Source organism: Topomyia yanbarensis, chromosome 3 (assembly GCF_030247195.1).
Source record: "Topomyia yanbarensis strain Yona2022 chromosome 3, ASM3024719v1, whole genome shotgun sequence".
NCBI lineage: Eukaryota > Metazoa > Arthropoda > Insecta > Diptera > Culicidae > Topomyia > Topomyia yanbarensis.
This window is the reverse complement of record NC_080672.1, coordinates 399,890,451-399,915,049: the sequence shown is the minus strand read 5'-3', so window position 1 is coordinate 399,915,049 and position 24,599 is coordinate 399,890,451. Positions and strand designations below refer to the sequence as shown.

Here is a 24,599-nt window from a genome sequence, read left to right as displayed (position 1 = left end):
TTATTGTATTTAAGCGTGTTTAATTTCGAAATGAGAAAATTAATGATATAAATAACCCAGCAAATTTATCACCCTCAATGTTTGAACTATCTTAAGGCAGTAGCGAGCCCGAATAGTGGTCACCATTTTCCTATCAATTTCAACAACCGCAAAACGATCCAATTTTAAAACTGATACCAAACGAACTTCACAACGAATGATTGAAAATTAATATCCGCAAAACCACACAATTGAAATGGCTATTGTTCGGTTTGCATTCGCCAACAGAACAGGGTGGACGGGCCTGCGTAACCAAGCTACCCATTTACGGTTGATAATGGTCCTCCGTTGACGGCTGCCAATTGTTCATTCCCGATTAAAAATTGACGTTCGCTGATGATGAAAATTCGAAATAAAATAACAGACTGTGTGTTCTCTCTCCTTTTCCCCCTTCTCCAACAGGCCCTGTGACCGGAATCTGCGAGACTGCGAGTTAATATCGTGTCGATTGAGGCGGGTGGAACCACTCTGTCGGCTGCCCGGATCCGCCCTGCAGCAGCTGGCCATGTGTGGATTCTATGAGGATCTGGAAAAGGGAGTCACGCGTGAGTATTCATCGCGGTTAATTCGATTTTGTTTCCCGTCCGTTGGCTTAGTCGGTTAGCTAGAAACTAATGCAAGCTAATTTCTCTGCTTCAGTGTTCCGGGCCGGTGAGCAAGGCCGCTACTGGTACGCAGTACTCGGCGGTCAACTGGAAGTACGTTACCATGGAGCGGAAGCCAAGGATAGTAAGGTAGGATATAATTCAACCTCAATTTCATCAGCAGTCATAGTGTAGGCTAAATTATAAATGCTATTCATACTTGAAATTTGGTGGAGCAAACAAAAAGTTAGAGGTGGAACAATTACTTAAAACCTGTTTTAATCCACCTAGCGGTGCAATTGTGCCTTTCTTATTTCTCTATGGCACGGAGGCTTTTTAGGTTCAACATAATTGTGGAAATGTCCATTACATTCTTAGTACACTTTGCACTTATACACAATGGCATGCCAGCCACGAACTTGATGAGCTACGTGTCGACGGTGAAACACTTGAAACAAAAAAATATCATACTCCATTAGCCTAATCAGCATTAGATCAATGTTATCTGCTTGCTAACTCATTTTGTCATGCGGGGGTGGGTATGTGAGGAGGGCGAAAGTCCCATGAACGAACGACTCCCCAGCTTAAATTGGTATGCTTTGTGCTGGATGGGGTGGTGGTCTGAGGGGTGATTTAAGGAGATTTTTAAAGGAGGGGAGTGAACAGTAGAGGGGGGGGGGGTGTAACCCCTCTCCTTAAACCATCAACTACGCCCCTGTTAAAATCCAGAAACCTTATGAGAGTCGAAAAAAAATTTGGCCGGGATTAGGTTGACGTTTTTCAGAGTGATTGCATAACCTTTCTATATGAGAAAGGCAAAAATGTGCCAAAATTCAAAAAAGTGAATTGTCGTCAAATTTATTATCAAGTTTGCATCAAATCTCGACGTTTCATGCACCTTGAACACATTTAGCATCAAAAATAAAAATTCTATTTTTAATTTTTCCTATAGTTTATATGAGAAATTTCTGTGTGGCCGCACTCTGAAACCCGTAATTCCGGAACCAGAATTCCGATCGATCCAAAATTCAATAGCAGCCGATGGGAAGGTTGCACCTTTCATTTGAGACTAAGTTTGGACAAATCGATCCAGCCATCTCTGAGAAAAATGAGTGACATTATTTGACACATACGCACATACATACACACACACATACACACACATACATACATACACACACACATACAGACTTTTTCCGATCTCGACGAACTGAGTCGAATGGGATATGACACTCGGCCCTCCGGGCCGGGATTAGGTTGACGTTTTTCAGAGTGATTGCATAACCTTTCTATATGAGAAAGGCAAAAAGGTCGCAATTCGGTTGACCATTCGTGGCGGCTGAATGAGGGATGACAGAAAAATGCGCAAACAATGCAAAGGTAGAAGAATGTAAAATTTTACTTCCTTTGCCGAACAATGACTACTTCGCATACAATCGAAGCTAGCATAATAAAGGTCGACCCTTGGTACTCGGAGGGCAACGAACGAACGGTCAATTGGGCTACTGTCGTGGCGTCCGTTTTGACTCACAATTCGACAGCAAAGATCCTATTTCAACAACAATGTCCGGTATGTGAATCAATAGTACTGTGCTTTTCGCCATTGAGTGGTTTGGCATTATGAATGGAAAGCCGAAAATGCCAATCTGGATTTCAATAGGGTGGAAGATGGCAGGCAGTAGTTTTTTGCCTTTCTTAATTGAAAGGTTGCGCAATTGCTCTGAAAATCGACTTTTCAACCAAGTGTCATATACCATTCGATTTATTTGGTCAACGTTAATATATCGGCACAAATACAAGATACATAACACAAATATTTCAAAATTTGATTCCAAACACATTAAAACTTTGCTCAACTTATCCTCTGGAATCGGCATATCGTCTTGCGTCAGAAACTCTTGGAGTGCTAAGCATCGACTTTTTGATAACGGATAACTCCTTCTCCAACTTCAGCTCCTTCAGTGCCGCCAGTAGCTTCTTCGGAACGACTACAGTCGTCGAGGGCACAACAGAAACAACTCTCAGAACCACATCCCCCTTCCATATTTCTACGGCCTACGGCCTCTGTGGCCAGAGGGGCGATATCTGGCCATTTTTTCACCGTGAGTATCTACCAGATTCCAGTGGAACCCCAGTTCGACCCCTCTAGGCGGTTGTGGTGTAGAAATCGGTCCGATAGAATAATGCGATCTCAGTACAGCGTGAAGCGGGCCTTTTCAAGAACACAAGCCTGTTGACTATTTCTTGTACCCCTTCATCCCGTGGCAATGCGAATCTCTCGAGCATTGACTAAGGATGGCGCATTCCAGCTTGTCTAAACACCTTCCTTAATCTTTGCTCAAGATAGTTCAGGTCAGTCCGGCTGCATTTGATGATGCCGAAGTTGTAGATCAACACGGAGACAGTAAACATGTTTATTGCTCTGACTTTATTCCCCGTGTTTAGGAAGGATTTCAAGACACATTTCACTGGAATCCCGGGGAGCTACTGGAATCCGAGATACTTGCACAATTTACCAGGAACCATGTCCCGAATCATGTAGCCATCGTCGATCTCGAAATCACCTGTGCCGACCAATCACCCTGATAGTAGCTGAACTGATCGGCACTTCTATAGAGCAAACTCCATGCCGATGTCACCACTGATTCTTTCGACTAGTTTGATGACTATCCAGTCATTCCGTCGAATTAGCATAGATCTTGAGATTGTCCAAGTAGAAGGTATGGGTTATCTCATCTGGTCAGCTTTCTCCCTACCTTGTATGATAGCCATGACCGTTTCGATTGAGCGCCCTACTGAAAGTGGGCTCATTGCTAATCAAAACTAAAGCGGGTTGTAGGATTCACCTTGGAATATCCCCCCAAGATGCGGAGCGTTCTAGATCGAAAAACGTTTACCCCACTTCTGAGCTGTAGTGGCGTCGTTCATCTTTCCATCGCCTGCCGCAGGAGAGGGCCTCACTGCTACAGCATAAACTTTATGCATCGCCAATATCTTCACGAGAAACGAGTGCAGCATGGAGTCTTATGCCTTCCAAAGATCCCACCGGGGTTGGATACCCGATCTTCACTAAGGTTGCTTGTACCTCAGCTCTCGGCTTTATCACGATCTACTCGATTAGTCCCCGTGCAGTGAACTCACCTTACTCCGACTGAGAGTTCCTCGACGGAGGAATTTCTCCCGATACCGATATCCGTTTCCTTGAGCAATTTAGCTCCCAACGAGCTCTAATTAAATATTTTCCGACGGTGAAACTACCCTTCTCCGACTCAGAGTCCTCGACGGCGGAATTCTTCTAGGTATCGATGTCTGTTTCGCGAGCCAGCTAGCTCACAAATTTGTCTCGCTATAGTCGGAGAGACCACGGAGGTGAATGTACCTTACCGTGAATTCCCCAACGGAAGATTTCTCTCGATACCGATGCTCGTTTCCGTGAGCCATTTAGCTCTCCGCATCGTTCCAATCTACTCGCTCTAGTCCCCTGCGGTGGATCTAGCCTACTCAACGGCCAGCCAGTGGATCCCGTGGTCTGTCCAGCGATTACGGATGGAGCGTAGTTTCCGGCTTACTGGCGCCGATGCTGTTCGTGATCCATCCTACTTCCGAGATACGCGGTAGGGTGTCGAGATGGGTCCGGCGATTCCGGTAAAGCCAGACTTCCGGTTTGCTACATCACGTACTACTCAACTGGTCCACGGCGAACTACATTAAAGTGATAAAAATATGATTCAACTTTATATCTTAATCTTCAGATCTAGGTGAGGCTTATGAGTCTTTTGAATTAAACATCGTCCTACTGGAGCTGTAGAGCTACGGTCTCGGCAGGGATCCCCGTCGAAGTAACTAACTTCAATTTTTTCCTTTTTTATTAACGACTTATAGCGAGTCAAACTTTTTCCTTTTTTATATTGTAACGACATATAATTAGCAAGGGACTGGAAAGTGAAGTATTTTTCAAATATTAAGAGCCATAGTACTCAAGAAAGAGCAAGGATTTGAAGTAAGAAAGTTTTGAAAAGCGTGGAGTAGGGTCAATGAACAAGCTTAGAGTTTCCCGGCTACTTAACTCTTTGTCTTCTGAAACGCAGGAGTCAGGATCTTTTGGCATTAAATGCGAATCACCTGAGTCTGCGGCATGTTCGGACAAGCGTAAAGTTAATTTAATGACTTATGCTGCCGGAACCGACAGCATAAGTCATTAAATTGACTTTACGCTATAAAACAATATAAAAAACTAACTACAATTGCAGACGAGATGGGAAATGTAACCCACTAAAGCTCTGCTTAAGGCCAATTACAGTGATTTTAAATGAGATTTTTTTTGTACGATTCAGATATGTGAAGGCGCAGGGCCTTCAAAATCGCGTGTATTATAACGAATGACTAGAACATTTGTACGTTAACGTGTACGATCGCGTGTGCGTTTGTATGTCGCGTGTGTTAGCATGTACCTAACTTCGCGTACATAAATTCTATTTTATTATCGTGTTCTTTTCGCATATTCACGTGTTCCTGGATGATCACGCGCGGACCGTGAATCTGATACTGAATTTTCGGTGTGCAGTTCAGATGCAAGAAGAAAGTGAGGTCTTCCATATCACTAGATTTTCCGACCATGTCGCCATTGAACATGTTGTCTAGTGGATATGAGCTATCTTTTTTCAATTGGTCTAATTGAAGGTATGGACCTAGATTTCTGGTACCGAGGATAGAGACTTCCGGAAGTGACCGATTCATGATCGCGCGAGCGTGGTACTTTGTAGTTTTTCGCTTGAGGCCGCGATTGAAAATTTGAAAAAAATTAATTATGCTGAGACGTTCACCTTATCACCGGGATGTTATCATGTTTGCGAAAACGCGGGTATAAGTTGCGTGGAGGATCGCGAATGGCTTTCAAGCATGTGTATTAGACCGGCAATACTTTTTACTTTTTTTTCTCGGAACACTGCTAATTCGAATGGTAACTGGTAATAGTAATTGTTTCCGCACATCAACGTCTGTAGAGCTGTCGGATTTTATGAAGAGGGAAAACTGTTCGGTTGACGGTGTAGTAAGAACTCGCGGTCACACTAACTAAATTCAGTAGGTTTATTCAGTAGGACTCGCCACTTATTGTAAGCCCTACTGCTCAGTATAAAGCAAAAACTGTGTAATTCGACTGTAATCCATTGTAGGTATATTAGAGAATTGTAAAGACTGTTTCTAGTGGTAACGATACTAATTAACTGTGAATAATGACTATTGATACTAACTCGTTCTGGTAATAGTTTGGACTATATATAGGTTGCTACAACTATTAGATGAACACAACTGTACTGTCCCGGAAATGAGAAACTTCTAGAAAACTGACTGCAGTATGAGTGGTGAACGCAACAAACTGTTCCGTAACGCCTAAGCTACATGGTTCATTATGCGATACCTAACTGTCCTGTACTACAGTGAAGTCTCACTTCCTCGAATTTATGCGATCGTAAAGCTGGCGCAAACAGTAATCATATACAAAATATGAGCTTTTTCCGATAGCTTTAATTTACCCACAAGAGGTTTCAAGTTTCTATAGTAATATATATGGAAACTCGCAAATAAAAACTTAAATTCTAATAAAAAAAATCACAGTCACTTTGCATACCTCAAAGCTTACGGTCGAGTGGCTTATTTTATAAGGAACAGCTTTGTCGAAGATCGCATCTTGATTGGAGTTTCCCCTAAAAAGTTATTTAACTTTGAAGACCAACCAATTTTTTTGAAATTTCCTATTCTAAGCATGTGCGAGAACGAGAGGCAACACATAATACCTTTTTACTGCAAAGTCGGATCAATTTGCAGCCTTCGGCAATGTTGATTGGCAATGTAGATTTTGGGATGCATAAGATCATACTGATATTTTTTACTGAATTTATTGTTTCTATTGCCCTTATTTCATATATTTTCACATACAAAGTTGAAAACTCTTGTGAGTGAACTAGAGCTCACATTTGACAAATGGTATGTGAAGCCAATTACCAATTGATTCAACAGTGTTCCGAAAAAAAGTCAAAATTGTTGCCGGTCTAATGTTTATGTTAACGTGTTTGTCGCGTTTATGTGACTTCGCATGAGTGAATTCGATTTTTTGTCGCCGTGGAACGTGTTGTTTAGTGGATATGAGCGTCATTTCTTTGGTCTACCTAAAGGCATTACATTTACGCTATTTGGGTCGAGAATATGGACTCCTAGACGTAACCAATTCATGATCCCGCGAATACGGACGTTTTCATGTTCATTCCTGCGAATTTATAAGTACCAAAACGTTCACTTAGTCACCGAGGTGGTATCCTGGTTACGAGATCGCGGGCGTAGGTGTGCGTGGATGATCGCGAAGGACACGAGCGTTTGTATGATAACGTGTTTGTCGCGTGTGCAAGCGTGTATGTAACTTCGCGTGTATGCATTAATTTTTATAACAGTGTAAAGTGTTCTTGAATGATCGCGCGAGACCGTGAATTTGATACTTAATTTTTTGTAAACGGTTCAGATGCTAGAAGAGAGTGAGTTCTTCCTTTTCACTAGAGTTCCCGATCATATCGCCATGGAAGTGTTTTCTAGTGAATCTGAGCATCTGTTTACGCTCAATGTACATTTCTAGAACAGAACCGTCTCCTACATAAGCATATTTGCGTACCACTGAAATTATCCAGTTTTGTACATCTCTATCTTTACCGTCAGTATAACCTCTATATACAGATAGATAGTTTCTCGGTCACTCATTCGAGTTGCATACACATACAGTGTGAGCCATATGCGCACTACACAAAACTGTGTTCATTATAAAATGTATCACTGCATATCGTCGAGTCCGTTATAGAAAGAAGATAGAAACAAAACGGTTAAAAGCAGTATAGGCCAAACAAACAGGGTCAGTTTTACATTCGTCTTCGCGTAGTTCAGCTGTCACGAGACGGCCGGTTCACTATATTCTCTATATATTCGGTCAGAACAAATACAGTCCACCAGTAAAAGTGTACCAGATCACGCACTATAGTTTCCTTCGCAAAGTATCACAGGACCTACCACTATTCGGCAAAAACATTGGTCCTTCGAGCCGGATGTGAGTGCTTTTTCTGCGAAGTGAAATTATTTCGAAAAGTATAGACTATAGACTGAGTGGACAAGCAACCAAATCAGTGCACACAATGCAAAGTGAACAAAGGTCGATCGAGCGCAAAGTAGAAGCGTCACTAACGCCGCCATTGCGAAGAAGTTTTTTGTTAGTACGGTTGCTAAGAGAAGAACTGGCCATGCACAGTGAACCGGGTCAATTAGAATTGATTGGTTTCGCACGCCGATGTGAAGATTACCATTTTGCATTCGAAGAGTTGTATTCAACGTACGAATTGTGTACAAAAATGAAACTTGTGAAAGTTCACTACTACCAATTGTGGTCAAGCGTGGCTGCAGATATCTATTATCAGTTACTAAGAATCGAGCAGAGTGATGATCGACCGAGAGAAGAGTATGAAAAATGCCGTGTAAAGGAAATCGGCATCAATAGTGCTTCAGTTCTGCAAACCAGTATGACGAAATCAAAGGCGAAACAAGAAGAAATGTTTATTCAACGAGGCGTCATCCAGTGTTTGCTGTGTCAGGGCACACATGATTTACTACAGTGTAAGATGTTCGAGAATCAGAAGGTTGTGGATCAGCGACAATTTCTGAAACGTCATGGTCTCTGCTACGTCTGTCTTCAGTCAGGCCATTCCCGGATGGATTGCAATAGTGTTGATGTTTGCTGCCGGTGTGGTAACCGCCATGCTTCTGTCGTACATGACGCAGTAACGGCCATTGCGCAAGCCTTCACCATCAATCGACTTCATCCATGCTCTTGCTGTGAAGAAAATCACATGCTGTATCAGTGTGATAAATTTGGACGACTTTCAGCAGAAAAGAGGAAGGAGCTTGCGGTTCAGAAGAAGCTGTGCCTTAACTGTTTCCACGAAGGACACGTGGCGGAAAGATGCCAGAATCCATCAAGTTGCCGCCATTGTGGTCAGCGTCATCATTCCTTGCTGCATTTAGTGTACGGACCAGCAGTGCGTCATTGATCTCTATTTTCTGTTTAAATTTAACCACATTCATCATTATCTTATACCATCTGGTCAATGAATGACCAATTTATCGGCCATCGAGAGGTCATAGTACAATTTAAAGTTAAATGAATTCGAAAACGTTATCAGTTAGTTTATAGCAATGATTCTGGATCCCTGCGATACCATTACCATGCATTGTTCCTGCCCAGTCCATTGGAAGAGACTGTAACAATAGATGCCGCTACCCTTCGGATTTGTATAAATCTACAACCACTCCATCCCTCCACCGCTACTTCATCGTCCTCTAGCTGCTGATGCTGTACAGAGGAGAGTTACACAGACGGAACATTTCGAATCTACGATATACCACAGCAGATTTATTCAACTTCAAGAGACGTTCTTCATGACGACCGACTTGCAATAAGGAAGGTCTCATTACGGTCCATTCAACAGAATGGAAGTGCTTCACTGCGGTGCGTGGCAGGGAGTTTTTTCGGACTTGTCTATAGTGACAAGTGCAGCCTCAACCGATCAGTCACGGTAGAGATTGCTTAGTAATCTACCCAAACGTTGGGAGATAAATCTTCACAACATCAAGTGAAGACAGTTCAGGTAGCACCTCAGTTCGCAAACGGTGAATGAGGATCCAGTTTTCTCATCGGCTACTCTGAAGAAATCGCGCACAGTTCCAGTCATGAAGAAGTCTCAACCGCCATCGAAGATCCAGCAATCATAATGGGCAGACAATCACTACAACTATCCAGCAAAGTCAACATCACACATCATAGCAGTTGACTATAGCCGTCACATGCAAGAAGTGACGTCCCGGGTTCCAACAACTAGGCAATCTGGGGTGGCGCGGTTTTGATTGAAGCGATCAGAACTGCCACTCCAACACCTCTCTACGTTAAGTATTTCCTCGCTTATTGAATTCCACATGAAATTTAGTCGGTTTTCGATTCAGGTACTAGTGAACTGAACTTCCTGCGGAGGTGCAGACATCTTTGTAATCAGCATTAGATCGAACATATTATGAGGGGTGGAGTAGGTCGACGTTTCATCAACAAGTAGTTATGCACGGGCATTCGGGCCTGATGCAGGATATCAACGGAAGCGATCAGCAGTATATTTAGGATAATCGCAAAGAAGATACATCGCCACAGTCAGACAGTAATCAACACACTCAGCATATATCAGTAGAACGGCGGGCAGCATTAACAACATAAAGTCCGAAAGTAGCAGTCTTTGAAGTACACGATCCATTCGTCGGGAAAACTGTTAGCTTCGAGATGGAAACCGAATCCAGCAGTAGCAACAAATCATCCAGCAGACCAACGTAATTTTCAACATACAATTCTACAAATTAGCTATAAATAGCGAGGAAGGATAATAGTCATATATATTTTCCAGTTCTTCAATATTTATATGAAGTGTACATAAAATCAGAAACAGTTTACACAACAAGATACGTATACAGATTAGGGCTACTAGGTGTTATTGAAATAGTGCATATTTCAAGGCGGGCGGAATGTTTACGCTCAATGTACATTTCTAGAACAGAACCGTCTCCTACATAAGCATATTTGCGTACCACTGAAATTATCCAGTTTTGTACATCTCTATCTTTACCGTCAGTATAACCTCTATATACAGATAGATAGTTTCTCGGTCACTCATTCGAGTTGCATACACATACAGTGTGAGCCATATGCGCACTACACAAAACTGTGTTCATTATAAAATGTATCACTGCATATCGTCGAGTCCGTTATAGAAAGAAGATAGAAACAAAACGGTTAAAAGCAGTATAGGCCAAACAAACAGGGTCAGTTTTACATTCGTCTTCGCGTAGTTCAGCTGTCACGAGACGGCCGGTTCACTATATTCTCTATATATTCGGTCAGAACAAATACAGTCCACCAGTAAAAGTGTACCAGATCACGCACTATAGTTTCCTTCGCAAAGTATCACAGGACCTACCACTATTCGGCAAAAACAGCGTCAATATTCGTTGATCCAACTAAAAGCATGAATCTAGGTGCTAGAAACGGGGGTAGAGACTTCCGGACGTGACCGATTTGTGATCGCGCAAGCGCACAGTGGTCAAAATGAGCAATTTCATACCTTTAATTATTTTGCGGTTAAACCACAAGTTTTTGAGTTTTGGTGACTGAGGACAAGTTTTTGGAGCTATTAAGACAGATTTTCAGAAGTAGACGACCGTGTTACAAAATGAAATGTAAAGGCATTTTCGAAATATATCTTTCTACTGGAACGAAATAAACAGTTTGAGTCTTCAGCAAAGTTGCAGATAACGTTATTTTTAGTGATTTAATGAAGATACTAACTCTCTGTCTACAGCTGTTTCGTTGTTATCAGAAGTTTTCCAATGAACCCCATAAAAATCAGTTTATTTAAAATAACTTTTGTCGTATTCATTTCTCTACAACAATGTTGTTCACAATGTTTTAGATATTGTAAAAACCCATAACTTTGTTGAATATTTTAAGACAATCCGATGTTTATAGAAAGAGTTAGAGCTGTTTCTTTGATTAAAAATGTAATTATCCTTAACAAGTTTTCTAAAAAAATTGCAAAAATATACCAATGAAATAATACTATCTTAAAAGTACTAACAATCTACTACAAAATCCTAAATGAGTGGTTAGTATCTGTTAGTATCCAAGAATGTTATAAAAGAATGAAACGGCGAGCATTTGAGTTTTTTCTTCAGCTCTATCTGGCTTCATTATATTCAACCATTTTATATAAGCTGTATTCAAAATTATTTTAGTTATTATAATCACTTAATCAGTTATTGTAAAAGTAATACCATAATTTAACAAAAAGTGCTCGTAGTTCCATTGGAAATTGTGTGAAGAAGTACTGTACAAAATTTTGAAATTATTGGTCCAGTAGATTCTGAATTATGATGCACACCTAGTCTCCTCCACAGATTCACTTTCAATTATTTTCAATATTTTGCCACGAAAATTAGAGAAATTAAGTTCAAATGTTGCATTATTATATGGAAATTTACTAACGCTTTGTGTATCATCAAAATCTTTTCACCGAATAAACCTAATCTCTTACCCCCCTCGTCCAAATTTTTACATGAATATTTGCTTGATATATTGTAAACTGTGTATAAGTGCAAAATTGAAATAAAGCAACTTCGATATTCATTGTTCATCGGATGCTTCTATTCTATTTGATCTATATATTACTGACAATAAATTTTATGTTAGGCATTCCAGTATGCTTTCAGTTTTTCAAGCATTTCCATGTAGCCGTTTATTAGTTAGCGATTTTGTTTGTCGTTGAAATTGGTAAACGTAAGTTGGTGCAGTTTTCGAGTAAAACCGAGGACGATCCAAATAAAAATTTACATAACAACGCAGACAACAGTTCATCGAAAGAGGATAAGATAACTAGATCATCAACATTCTATTGTAGGCCTTTGCTACTTTCCCATTATTTAAGATTGAATAGAATAAAAACGCCGTTAGAACTCAAATACTCGCCGTGTCATTTGTACGCAACATTCTTGGATACCAACGGATACTAACCATTCCTTCATGACTTTTTTAGAAAACTGGCTAAGAAATATGAATGCAGAGAACATTGTTGCGAGAAATGAATACGACTAAAGTTATTTTCAAAAAACAGATTATTAAAGGGTGCTAAGGAAAACTTCTCATAACAACGAATCGGCTATAGATAGAGAGTTAGTATCTTCAGTTAAATTACTTAAAATAACATTCTCTACAACTTTGCGGAATACTCAAACCGCCCATCTCCTTTCAGTAAAAAGTTATATTTCAGAAATGCGTTTACACTTCATTATGGAACATGACCGTCGACTTCAAAAAATCCGCCCTTCTAACTCCAAAAACAAAAATCACCAAAACTTAAAACCCTATAGTTTAGCCACAAAATAATTAAAGGCATGAATTTGCTCATTTTGACCACTGTGGAGCGGTGGGTTGATGCTGGAGACCGCGTTTATAATTTCATAGGTGGTATAACGTTCTCTTATCTTAAGGTACGCAAGGCCCTTTTTATGAGAAAAATGTCTAGAATGTTTGAATTTACGTAAAGGTTTAAAGCAATGATTTTATCACTTCAAACTTATAGTATTTTGGTAGTACATTTTTCAGTGAAATAAACAAGCTTATAAAAATATATTGATAATTGTCGGATGTCTGGCTTTTTCCCGAAACCGAGGTTTGCGCTGATCACGATTTTATTGAAAAATTCTCATCCACAAAACAAAAATTTATGTATGAAAAAGGAATCGTTAAGATACAAGAAAAAATTATTACGATCAATCAAAAAAAATTTAAGAAAATCGGTTGAATGTTTTTTCGGCAATTGTGAACACAGAAAAATCATTTTTGGAAAAACGACACTTCGAGTTAAAGAGTTTAAAATTGTATGTTAAGGTACTGCTCTTGGTAGACGAAGCGCGCTTGGAAGCGCTGCAACTTTCGATCTGTTTCTCGGATCTCTAGAAAAAATTGGGAAAATATTCTTGAAGAGTTGTACTTAAAGATAAAGTAGTGAAAAAAATTGATTGTTTGAAAAATAAAAAGGTATGTAACTCCTTAATTACATTGGTGTTTTAATGTTCGCAAATCGCATGCGTAAGTATGTGTGGATGTTTGCAATTGCATGTTTGCGTTTGGGACCAGGTCTGTGTTACTGCGATGGCACGAGCGCTTGTACGTTTTGAATGAGAGAGAATGCTATTGTATATGAGAGAATATGTAAATCATTGTATTAGTGAGTGTTAGTATGAATCTACTTCAAGATGTAGTAATAAAAAGAAAAAATAACATTTCGAATCAAAAAAGGTACAAAGCGATTAAGTAAAAGCGTAAAAATTGTCCGATATATTTTTGGTATACATGAGTAGTGGAAAACAGCAATAAATTTCATACAATGTACACTAAATATTTCAAATGATGAAAGTTTTCGTTCTTCAAGTCGCTACGTTTTAATTCGTGAAGTGAATGAAACCACTTATTTACAATGCACGAAAACGCGCGGCTCCGCGGATGGCCCTATTCGTAGCAGGCTTACTAATAAATTCGTTGGCCGATAAGAATTTTTCGTTCATAATTTTTTTGGGGATTCTTCGGAAAAAATCGTTCGAAAAATGCTCGTAATTATTAGAAAGACCACAGACTAACAGACATAACACTATGCGGAAATTCTTTCAATAAATATCGATCCGTGTTTTTTACTAGAACACTAGCTCCACTTTTTATACACGGTCCCAACCACTTATTTGCAAATGGGTTATCCATCAGGCTCAAGAACAAATTTTCATTAGTGGTCTATCCTCCGAATACTTGCGTATATATCATTGGCGCCATAATCTCAAATGCGGCCACAGTCCCAACTAAATATATATTTGAAATGACCGTCAAAGCAAACGAAGAATTGTTTTCGAGTGTTATGTCTGTTAGTCTGTGGAAATATCATTTTCTACGACTTCTCTGAAGACATAAAGTTGCCGAATATGTTGTTTTTAAGGTGTATCAGAGACAAAAAAACCTGTTTCAATCCACCTAGCGGTGCAATTGTGCCTTTCTCATTTCTCTAAACTTGGTGAGCTACGTGTCGACGGTGAAACGTCGTTGGTGAAACACTTGAAACAAAAAATATCATACTTCATTAGCCTAATCAGCATTAGATCAATGTTATCTGCTTGCTAACTCATTTTGTCATGCGGGGGTGGGTATGTGAGGAGGGCGAAAGTCCCATGAGCGAACGACTCCCCAGCTTAAATTGGTATGCTTTGTGATATAGTGGTGGTTTAAAGATGATGGGGTTGAAAGGGAGGGGTATGAGGGCTGGATGGGGTGGTGGTCTGAGGGGTGATTTAAGGAGATTTTTAAGGGAGGAGAGTGAACAGTAGAGGGGGGTGTAATCCCTCTCCGTAAGCCATCAACTACGCCCCTGTTAAAATCCAGAAACCTTATGCGAGTCGAAAAAAAATTAGGTTTTAGGGTTTAGGTTGACGTTTTTCAGAGTGATTGCATAACCTTTCTATATGAGAAAGGCAAAAATGTGCCAAAAATCAAAGAAGTGAATCGTCGTCAAATTTTTTTTCGAGTTTGCATCAAATCTCGTCGTTTCATGCACCTTGAACACATTTAGCATCAAAAATAAAATTCTATTTTTAATTTTTCCTATAGTTTATATGAGAAATTTCTGTGTGGCCGCACTCTGAAACCCGTAATTCCGAAACCAGTATTCCGATCGATCCAAAATTCAATAGCAGCCGATGGGGAGGTTGCACCTTTCATTTGAGACTAAGTTTGGGCAAATCGGTCCAGTCATCTCTGAGAAAAATGAGTGACATTATTTGACACATACGCACATACATACACACATACAGACTTTTTTCGATCTCGACGAACTGAGTCGAATGGGATATGACACTCGGCGCTCCGGGCCGGGATTAGGTTGACGTTTTTCAGAGTGTTTGCATAACCTTTCTATATGAGAAAGGCAATAAGTCTTTTTTCATCATTTTCTCTCTACTTTTCGAAAAAGTGCGGTCTCAACAATTCAAGTTGCTTTTTTTGCTGAATATTATTGAAGCTTTAGTATTTGCACTCAAACTTCTATTTACAAGTTCGATTCGTAAATAATTATTGTGTTATTTCGAACTTATCTTTAATTAATGATTCTATACATTAAGCGTTGGACAAAATAGATCGTGAACTAGACAAAAAAACAATATTTGTCACTAGGGTATATTTCTCTCTAAGGAGATTCTTCTCCATTAAAGAGAAAATTGGGTTAAACTATACTTGAGTGTGAAAGGCACAAAACCTTTAACTAAATTAGTTATGGAGCTTACGTTTCGACTTCGTCTCATCAGAATTTGACACAAACATAATCTAAGGACTAAGGATTAAGCTAGCTAGTTCTCATCAAACTTAAATAGAACATTTCCATATCAACATTTGAATAGGGCTAATAAGATTTGTAAACAAACTTTTGTTTTGCTGATTTCTCCTAATTTGTTATCATTTCAACACAGAAAACATTTGAAATTGATTCTACCAAGGATAAAGATGTTGATTCATGTGTATTTTTCATGAAATTCAACTCGGTAGCGGAATAATGAGCGAAATAAGTTTGTTTACAAAAGTCTCATTAGCCCTTTTGAAGAATTACTATTGATTTATTCTTGAGGGACATCACGCTTGACTAAGTGGTTGCTCAGGAACACAAATCGTATCTCCGCCCTTGGAGCTAGCGTCAATCCGACTTAGTCCTGTCACTAAATTAGTGTCCGATTCTGACGAGACGGACTCGAAGCGCAAACTCCATAACTAATTTAATTATTTGTCGTCACTGATTTCAACTGCTTGTTTTGTGCGATTGCTGCGAGCGAAGCGTGATTTCCATTTTCACAATTAGTGATCAAGAAGTGTAATGAATTGAGCTCCAATTATGCCTTAGGATTGTGGACCCCATAATAACAGCCTATTCGTTTCGGTCTGAAAACACACAAAGAACGTATCCAGAAAGTCATCAAATTACGGTGCGTGTTCCAACCATACACAGCAAAGATCGAACGATACTACGATTCGCTCTGTACATAATAACATTCAACAACTAAGGAAAGAGGAATGTTCTCGTAAAACTTTCCTCCTCTTTCGTTAGCTAATGACTCGACTCGCTCGACTCGATGTGGTTTGAAGGCGCGGCACAGAGCACCGTATTGTTTACCCATTTGCACCGAGCGATTGCATTCTGCTGTTTGACGCATCCAAGACATCTCTACTGGCACGGAAAGTGAAAATGCAATTTTCCACACCGTCCGCACGGGGCTACCTCAATCGTTCCTGGTTCTCGATAGAAAAGCAGCGAAAACCGTGTCGAAACAGATTCGAACAGTCGGGACCCGGACGGGCGGCGACAACGAAGAAACGAATGCTGCCGAAGAGTTCTGTGTGTAAACAAGCATGCAAACATTCGCTCGTGTGGTCGAAGCAAGCTGGACTCTTTCTGTTGTGGCCTGCTGCTGGCTCTCGTACTGAAGAGTTTCGCTGTACCGGGTAGGTACCTATACCACAGACAGAAATCGGTGGTGCATGTTCGTTGGCTTTTGCCGGAGAAACTGATTTCGCACTGTAAACAGTGGAGCTGATTCCAAACAAACAAATTAATTGAATTAGAAGACGGCAGCGCTTCTGGTCTACTGCAAATGAGCAGATCTATGTGGTTTTTGAAAGTGAGAGTTAACGGAGCAGAGGAAGGAAAGTGGTAGTTTTCGGTCGAAGTTGTTGCGAGAAGATAAAGTTTACACAAGTGGCGGTAATTAAAGATCTCGCCATGAATCCGAGCTGATTTGGAAGGATACATAGTGCTTATTGAGGAAATGGTGTGATTTGAAAGCAAATCTGTAACGGGGGCATATAAACTGCGGTATTAGCAGTGAAAGTTTGTTTATTGCAACGCGAATAGTAAATGGAATGCGTTGCATAGACTTATCCAGCTGATTTTGACGCTTGAATTTGGAGGAAAACAAATCATTTACACGGCGAATTCGGTGGCCAACAAACCATTTCTAGGCTTAAGGGGAGGGCAGTAGTATACATAAAAATGCGCTGTATTTTATAAAAGTCAGATATCTTAATGAACACCAACTTCTGTTTGCACCATAACCTAGGCATATAAATAACACATCAATCATCAGCCATTCCTTATCGATGTCATCGCCATCCATTACATAAAAATCGAGGTACTGTGCCAGTTGAAAATGTTTATGTTTACTCTCATCAATTTATTAATCTTAAATACCCCCGCCATCGAGTTGATTACCATCAATTAGTATCCCACTCGCCGTGCACAATTTCTCATTCGCGAGTCGCTTAAACGACGGTGGTAGTCATCGTACAATGAAATGCACGCGGCTAATTGGTTTTAATTTCCGAGGCCGGCTTGCCATCTTTGCCAGCGAAGGGGATACCCTTATGCCGACAAGTGTGACTGTTTATTGACGCCATATTTGCAGTGTAAATATAGAGACACACTCACACAACCGTTCGTTGGACGGACTTCAATTGACCCTCATAATTCAACAATTTGCAAACAATGTCACTCGCCACCATTGCTGGTGACAGCGTTAGCGTAAGTTAATCGAGCTTGCATCTGCATTGGCGGTCATCATAGTAGAAGGAGAAAATTATAATTACGTTGTAATTGGGGACACACTTGCGTGCCTGATTGCTGAAAGTGGTCAGGAATTGAGTGACTACGCTTGATAAACGATTGGATTGAGATGTAATATGTATTAAGCTGAATTGATTTTCAAATGCAAGGACGTTAAGATCAAGAGGCCGGCAAGCCGCCATATTTTGGTAACGAAGGTCTCCTTTGAATGATTAGGGCATTTGCATTAAATTTGTTATGCTAACTGAAATCAACTGTCGCTTTTTTACGAAACATGTCACTATCGCATTGACGTCATTTGGGAAACCAAAATGGCCACTTCCGGTTGCCACAAAACATTTAACACCATCAACAGTATGAGTGTTATTGTAAAGCGATTGGTCAGCAGAAGATTGAAATTGGTGATTGACACCATTTGGAAAACCAAGATGACAGCTTCCGGTTACCACGAAACTATGAAAACCATCATCAATATGCGTATCAATGCTCGGTAGAGGATATATACGGACCATTAATGCCATTCTGAAAACTGAGATGGCGACATCCGGTTATACATGTTCGCCGCCGCTTTTACCAAAAGAAGACAAACTACTGTGGTATAAATTTGTGAATAAATTTGGCATCAATTTTGATTAATTTTTACGTAATGAAAACGGGTCCATGAACAAAAATTATGTTGTTTTATAATTGTGTTCAATTTCCTACCGTAACACTTGTATAATGCATTTACTTGTTGTTTTTTTATGAATTTCATTTACTGTATCGATTTTGTTGGTTATTTTCGGCAAATTTGAGACTAAGAGAAACGAAAGCAATGAAATTGAAAGACGGATAGGTATTCTAGAGCGAATCTGTTATAAACTTAGAACGGAAAACTAGGACTAGGCAGGTTGCACCCAAGTCTACTGCATGGTCTATGGTAGAACATAACTCATCATCATGTTTTACCGCCGACGCCGGCGTATTGTTTAATTTGCTATTGGATTTTTACGAGAAGTAACGTGACATTACGAACTGAATCATAAAACCATAACCGATCAGCAGTACCTCATGGTTTTATAAACTATTTCATGAACACGAATTGTGACTCTACAATGTATTTTTGGAGCTCAGAGCAGTTTTCGTTTTGATTCCAGATATTACACAGACCATTATCTAAATAATTACAATGTTTCTAATGTTGGGACTTAGAAACGTCGTTTTCATATATCTACTACTCGTACCTATGATTGGTCGCTAGCAGCTGTACATAAACAACTATATTATCATACTATGTTGCGTTTCGGCTTCGCCTCATCAGAAACCGACACTAACACATTGTCGGAATAGATTAGCGCCGGCTTGACGCAAATCCCTTAAAACTAAAACACACTATGTGTTTCAATCAAACGACTGATCAAACGTGATGTCCCGTTCGAGCAGAAGTTCTGTTTATGCCGATGAGACACAAGTGAAGCCGAAACTTGTCTTGGCTTAGCAGGCCTATGCGAAAGCACCATGCTATATTTCAGCCGGCGCTAATCTATTCCGACAATGTGTTAGTGTCGGTTTCTGATGAGGCGAAGCCGAAACGCAACATAGTATGAAATAAGGATTTGTGCCCTCCTGTACAAAGACTGGTTTTTACCAACAAATTTTCACCCTAGTGTGAAATTTTGGTTTTTACCAAATTTTCCTCCTTAGGGTGAAATATAGCATAGTGCTTTCGCATAGGCCTGCTAAGCCAAGACAAGTTTCGGCTTCACTTGTGTCTCATCGGCATAAACAGAACTTCTGCTCGAACGGGACATCACGTTTGATCAGTCGTTTGATTGAAACACATAGTGTGTTTTAGTTTTAAGGGATTTGCGTCAAGCCGGCGCTAATCTATTCCGACAATGTGTTAGTGTCGGTTTCTGATGAGGCGAAGCCGAAACGCAACATAGTATGAAATAAGGATTTGTGCCCTCCTGTACAAAGACTGGTTTTTACCAACAAATTTTCACCCTAGTGAGAAATTTTGGTTTTTACCAAATTTTCCTCCTTAGGGTGAAATATAGCATAGAACTATATTATATTTCATGAAACAGTTCACGGAATAAAAACAAATCCTTGAATTATATTCCAAATTTTGTGAAATTCCTCAGAGAAAAAAAAATTCATTTCAGCTGACACCCATATTGTCACTGTTGTGTGGTGGTCGGAAATCTCGGGTTTCAAAATTGTATCAATATTCAATATCGATGTTCTACTGACCACCCCTCTTCAAATGAAACCCATACTCCTGGTTTTTACTGTTTTGAGGTAACTGGAAGTCGTCATCTTGATTTTCGAAATGGCGGCAAGCGCCTTCTTCTGCAGGCCACTCGCTTTCAAAAGATATTGATCTATATTGATGATGGGTTTCACTGTTTTGTAGTAACCGGAAACTGTCATCTTGGTTTTCACAATCGTGTCAAATGTCCTTATTTAATTCCATCCAGAACCGGTGCCGGGATGGTCACACCGATGTTGAGGGAGCTGTAAGGTTCATACGCTGTTTGAGAAACTTCGCATTTCGTATACATCTTTGAGTTCAAAAAGCTGGGATGATAGAAAAGTATTAACATTTTGTAAGGTTCTCCCGGAACAGTTTTCCAATGGCCGAGATTGCTCCAATTCAAGTACATTGTGAAAACTTAATGGAAAATAGGCATATCTAGAATTGTGGACCAATTCAAAATAAATTCTACTTAAATTTATGAGATATTTATGAAACTCGAAACATTGGGAACAACATCAATGGGATTGCCTAAAAAAGACTCGACAAATTCTAAATTGGATGTTGAACAAGATTCGACATCGAAGACACAAACTTCCTGTTGAAAATCATACACATTGAACTTCGTCAGACCATATCTGATGTTCGTTCGGATTCGCAAAGTATTCTAACAAGTTCAGAAGACTAACACAGAAATATCACGAAAGGGTAGCCCAGATGAGCTCATCATTCTGATATCCTATCGAAAGCAAGCAAAGGACTGCCGTGTCTACATGCCCGCCCACAAAGTAGAGATTGACGGCGTGAAGATCGACTAGTTTTAAATTGCGAGCTAAAAGCCGCTTTTGGCAAAAGACGTGGCTGCATTAAACATTGCAAATTGCATCACCAATGCTTGGTGATTTTTTGGCTCAGGAATGCTGAAAAGCGTGCCTATTGCTGGAAAAGTTCCCATGATCTATTACCCTACTTTGCGTACAAGCAGTGCACAGTGGTCGCAATGGTACCAAAACGTGCGTGTAATTAACTGTGCTCTAGGAGTTGATCTTAGTGATTTGGTGTGTTATGAATACTTTTTTCAGAATCGAAGCCCCCTTCTTTTGATGCATACTGAATTATGATTAATCCACCTTACAGTGAGATAGAAAATTTATTTCTACTAAATTTTGAGATAGAGTCATGATGTCAATGACAAGGTTATAGAAAATTTTACTACGAGAAAACTTGCTAAACGTGCAAACTCTCCAAAATGTAATGGTGTTGAGATAAAGCGCGTTGTTTGTGGGAGGCACCCAAAACATCATTTTTCATTATATCTTTTTTCTGTGATTTTTGAAGTTCTTCAAATGTTATACGAAGTTATTGGAATTAAGATTTGTTGAAGGCGTCACATTTTTTGTTTTAAAACTTAAGGTTTATTAAATAAAGTGGATTAAAAATACCGCCATTTTGAACGAGAATTACTAAGAGCTGTGGAAATATGTAGAAGACATTTCGATTCTATGAGAAAGATAGTAAAAAGTACTACAGAATAGTAAGAATCAAAACGGACATCTACGGGCCTGTATATAAGAAATATTTTTCGACAATGGCAATAGAAATTCAAAATTATCGATTTATGTGTATTTTGATACTCTCAATGATTTTTCTTAACGTTTGATACATAGAAAAAATCCCCATAATAGTAATGTTGAAAAAAGCATACATTGTTGGAAAATATTTTTGCCTTTCTCATATAGAAAGGTTATGCAATCGGTCGGAATTTCGACCTTATACCATTCGAGTTCGTCGAAATCGCTAAATTCTGTGTGAATGTGTGCGTACGTACTTTTTGCCACTTTTTTGTTCCTCCCCTCACTGGAAAGCAGGTAGGAAGGCGAATCAAACTACAATTCAGATAAAGTTTGATCGGAAGAACGTTTTTAAAATATTTTTTGTTGTCTTCTCTGCTTCCGTGCGCTTGGGATCAAGATGCACACTAAAGAGCCTCTTCATTTCTACTCTATGTGGTGTGCAGCCATGGAGTAGAATGCACATATGTGATCAACACATATCGGAGTGAAGAGGTTTATTGTGAAAGAGGAGAGCGGTGATTCGCATGAAAAGTTCAAAGAGCGTTTTTTATTTTTCTCTCTATTTGCTCTGAGGTGCATTACATCCCTTACCATCAGGATCCGGAATTGTATCCGGAAGATTGGCGTCAGTGCCGTCCAGTACTCTTATGAGAGCATCGTTTTTTATTTAGATTATAGAGGTTTTAACCTTAAGGTCATTCGCCTCTTCGGGTCAGAAAAATCTCTTATGAAAAATGTCTAACCCTATGTGCGGGGTTGGGACTCGAACCCAGGTGCGCTGCGTACAAGGCGATCGATTTACCAACTACGCTACGCCCACCCTCAAGAGCATCGTTATTAAGTTGCGTCGTACGGCTGACCAGGGTCCCTTCTCCAATATTCATTGACGTTGTTTTGAAGAATAAACATTGACTGAAAAAAATTTCATTTTTATTGAACACCCGTTAATTGTCAATAAGATGAGGCAAAATGAAAGGGATGCGGGGTTAAGTTAATCACAATTGTGTTCTCCCTCAAAGCTTCTATTTTCTTTTAAGGTTTACTGGTTCTGCTGGTGCAGTGAATAAGAAACAAAGATAGAATAGTTTGCCTGCTTTACTGGTACTTCTATCTACATGATTTCTAGCTTCTGCTACGGGCGAGATGAAAAAAGAAAGTAAACTGAAGTGAGCTATTGGTACCGCGTGTACGTTTGAATCTTTTTTAAATATTTTCTTATACAGTTTTTAAATGTAAATTCCGATTATATACAAATATACCTTCCACAGCGCAGCAATTCCCTCAAAATAGTATTGCCAAAAAATGGTAAATATCATGCCCAAAATTTTTCCTTTTGTCATGAACCGGATAGTCATGCAGGGATAGTTCGCCCAGTTTTGCTTTTGTTTAATTAGTAGCATAATACATACTACCCGCATAGTAAAATTTTGGCCTTAGGCCTAGGTGTGGTTAACTGTGGTTGCAATAGGTTGATAACAGTGTTCTATCATTCCTTTCATCAGAAAGTTGCTTTAAGGTGTCACGGCATGTAATGTTTTCGTAGTATACGTATCGTACTATCATCTAACCTGTACTGAATGAATTTGTTTTATTGTTTCTTTCTCAACGACACTCAAAAGCACACGAGAATATATAAAAGTCAACAAGATTATATAAACGCCTTAGTACACGAGAAATTTTAAATGCGTTATCATACACGCAATAAAGAGAATGCACACAACTACGTACAAACGCTCGAGCCTTTCGAGATAATATAAACTTACGAATTAAAAGACATTTTCAAGTGCCAACATACAAAAGCCCGCTCTCGTGCTATTATGACTCGTACTCGTCCGGGAGCTCTCACTCAAAAATACGGTACTTTTCTATACTAAACAACAAGTCTCAGGGCGTCATAGTTGGAAACTTTAGCGAGATAGGGGAGCTCAGATTCTCCCTTCATCTGTACCGTCCACTCAAAATTAAACATCACAACGACGACCCACGCGAGAGTCTAATAGTTCAGATGAATATGGAAATGGGTACACGGTTATATAAACGAATTAAAACACGAGAAGTTACTCACATACTAGCAACGCCTACACGATAAAACATGTCAACCGTGAACCATACACTCAACATAAAATCTCAGATTCGCGACACTCGGTTGCATTCCAGAAACCCCGCAAATATGCAAATGATCGCACAATTATACAACTGAATTTATGCACGCTAATTCACATTCACGCAATAAAATACAATAACGTTCAACCGCTCCAGCCCTTCGTGATCATCCAGCACACCTACCCGCGATCTCGCAAACAATAAAATGCCCCGATGATGAATTGGACGTGCTTGAACTGGTAAACTCATAAACGCTTTTGTTCTCCAGCGCGAACATATAAACACTCGTTGCCACGCGATCGTGAAATCTTCACGTCCTCTGATATGAACCGTACACTCCACATCACAATCAGAATCACAGCTCGCTGGAGAAGTGTTTTAGTTGGTGACATTTCTCGTCTCGTCTGCAATTGTTGTGAGCGATTCTGGCAGAATCTTGCTGTACGGTTCCAGTTGAACCAATCACAAAAAACAGAAAAGTTTTTGAAGTGCACATAATTCGTGTTCTTGTTGTAAATCAGTGTTCTGTACTCTCAATAAATACACCAAACATTTCAACTTGAAGTCTATTTAATTTGTTACATTGACGGTTCATTATTTAAGGGTTAAGTCAATGCACAGTGGTCCAGAATGTGAATTTAGAAAGAATTTTAACTTTTGACATTAAAAATGTCTTACTCCACTATCTGGGGCTAGGTGTCATTCTAAAATCTAAACTATCTCCCATGTAACGAAACTATGTAAGGTTTGCACGCTTATAACTCCGATATTACTAGATGGATTTTAATCATTC

At 39.7% G+C, this 24,599-nt stretch overlaps 1 protein-coding gene across 4 annotated transcripts in view; it reads left to right on the top strand.

The window, feature by feature from the left end:
* Positions 1–424: 424 nt before the first annotated feature.
* The window catches only part of LOC131693718 (rap guanine nucleotide exchange factor 4-like), a 352,448-nt gene continuing 328,273 nt past the window's right edge, over positions 425–24,599 (top strand). For 2 of the 4 annotated variants that reach the window (XM_058981800.1, XM_058981798.1), the window contains exons 1-2: positions 425–584; positions 679–773. In XM_058981800.1, the coding sequence (XP_058837783.1) occupies positions 545–584; positions 679–773 (135 nt within the window). In that variant the 5' untranslated portion in view covers positions 425–544. Of the gene's footprint in view, positions 585–678; positions 774–16,695; positions 16,774–16,822; positions 17,033–24,599 lie in introns of those variants that run through there. The other 2 variants (XM_058981803.1, XM_058981802.1) reach the window with 2 other exon arrangements.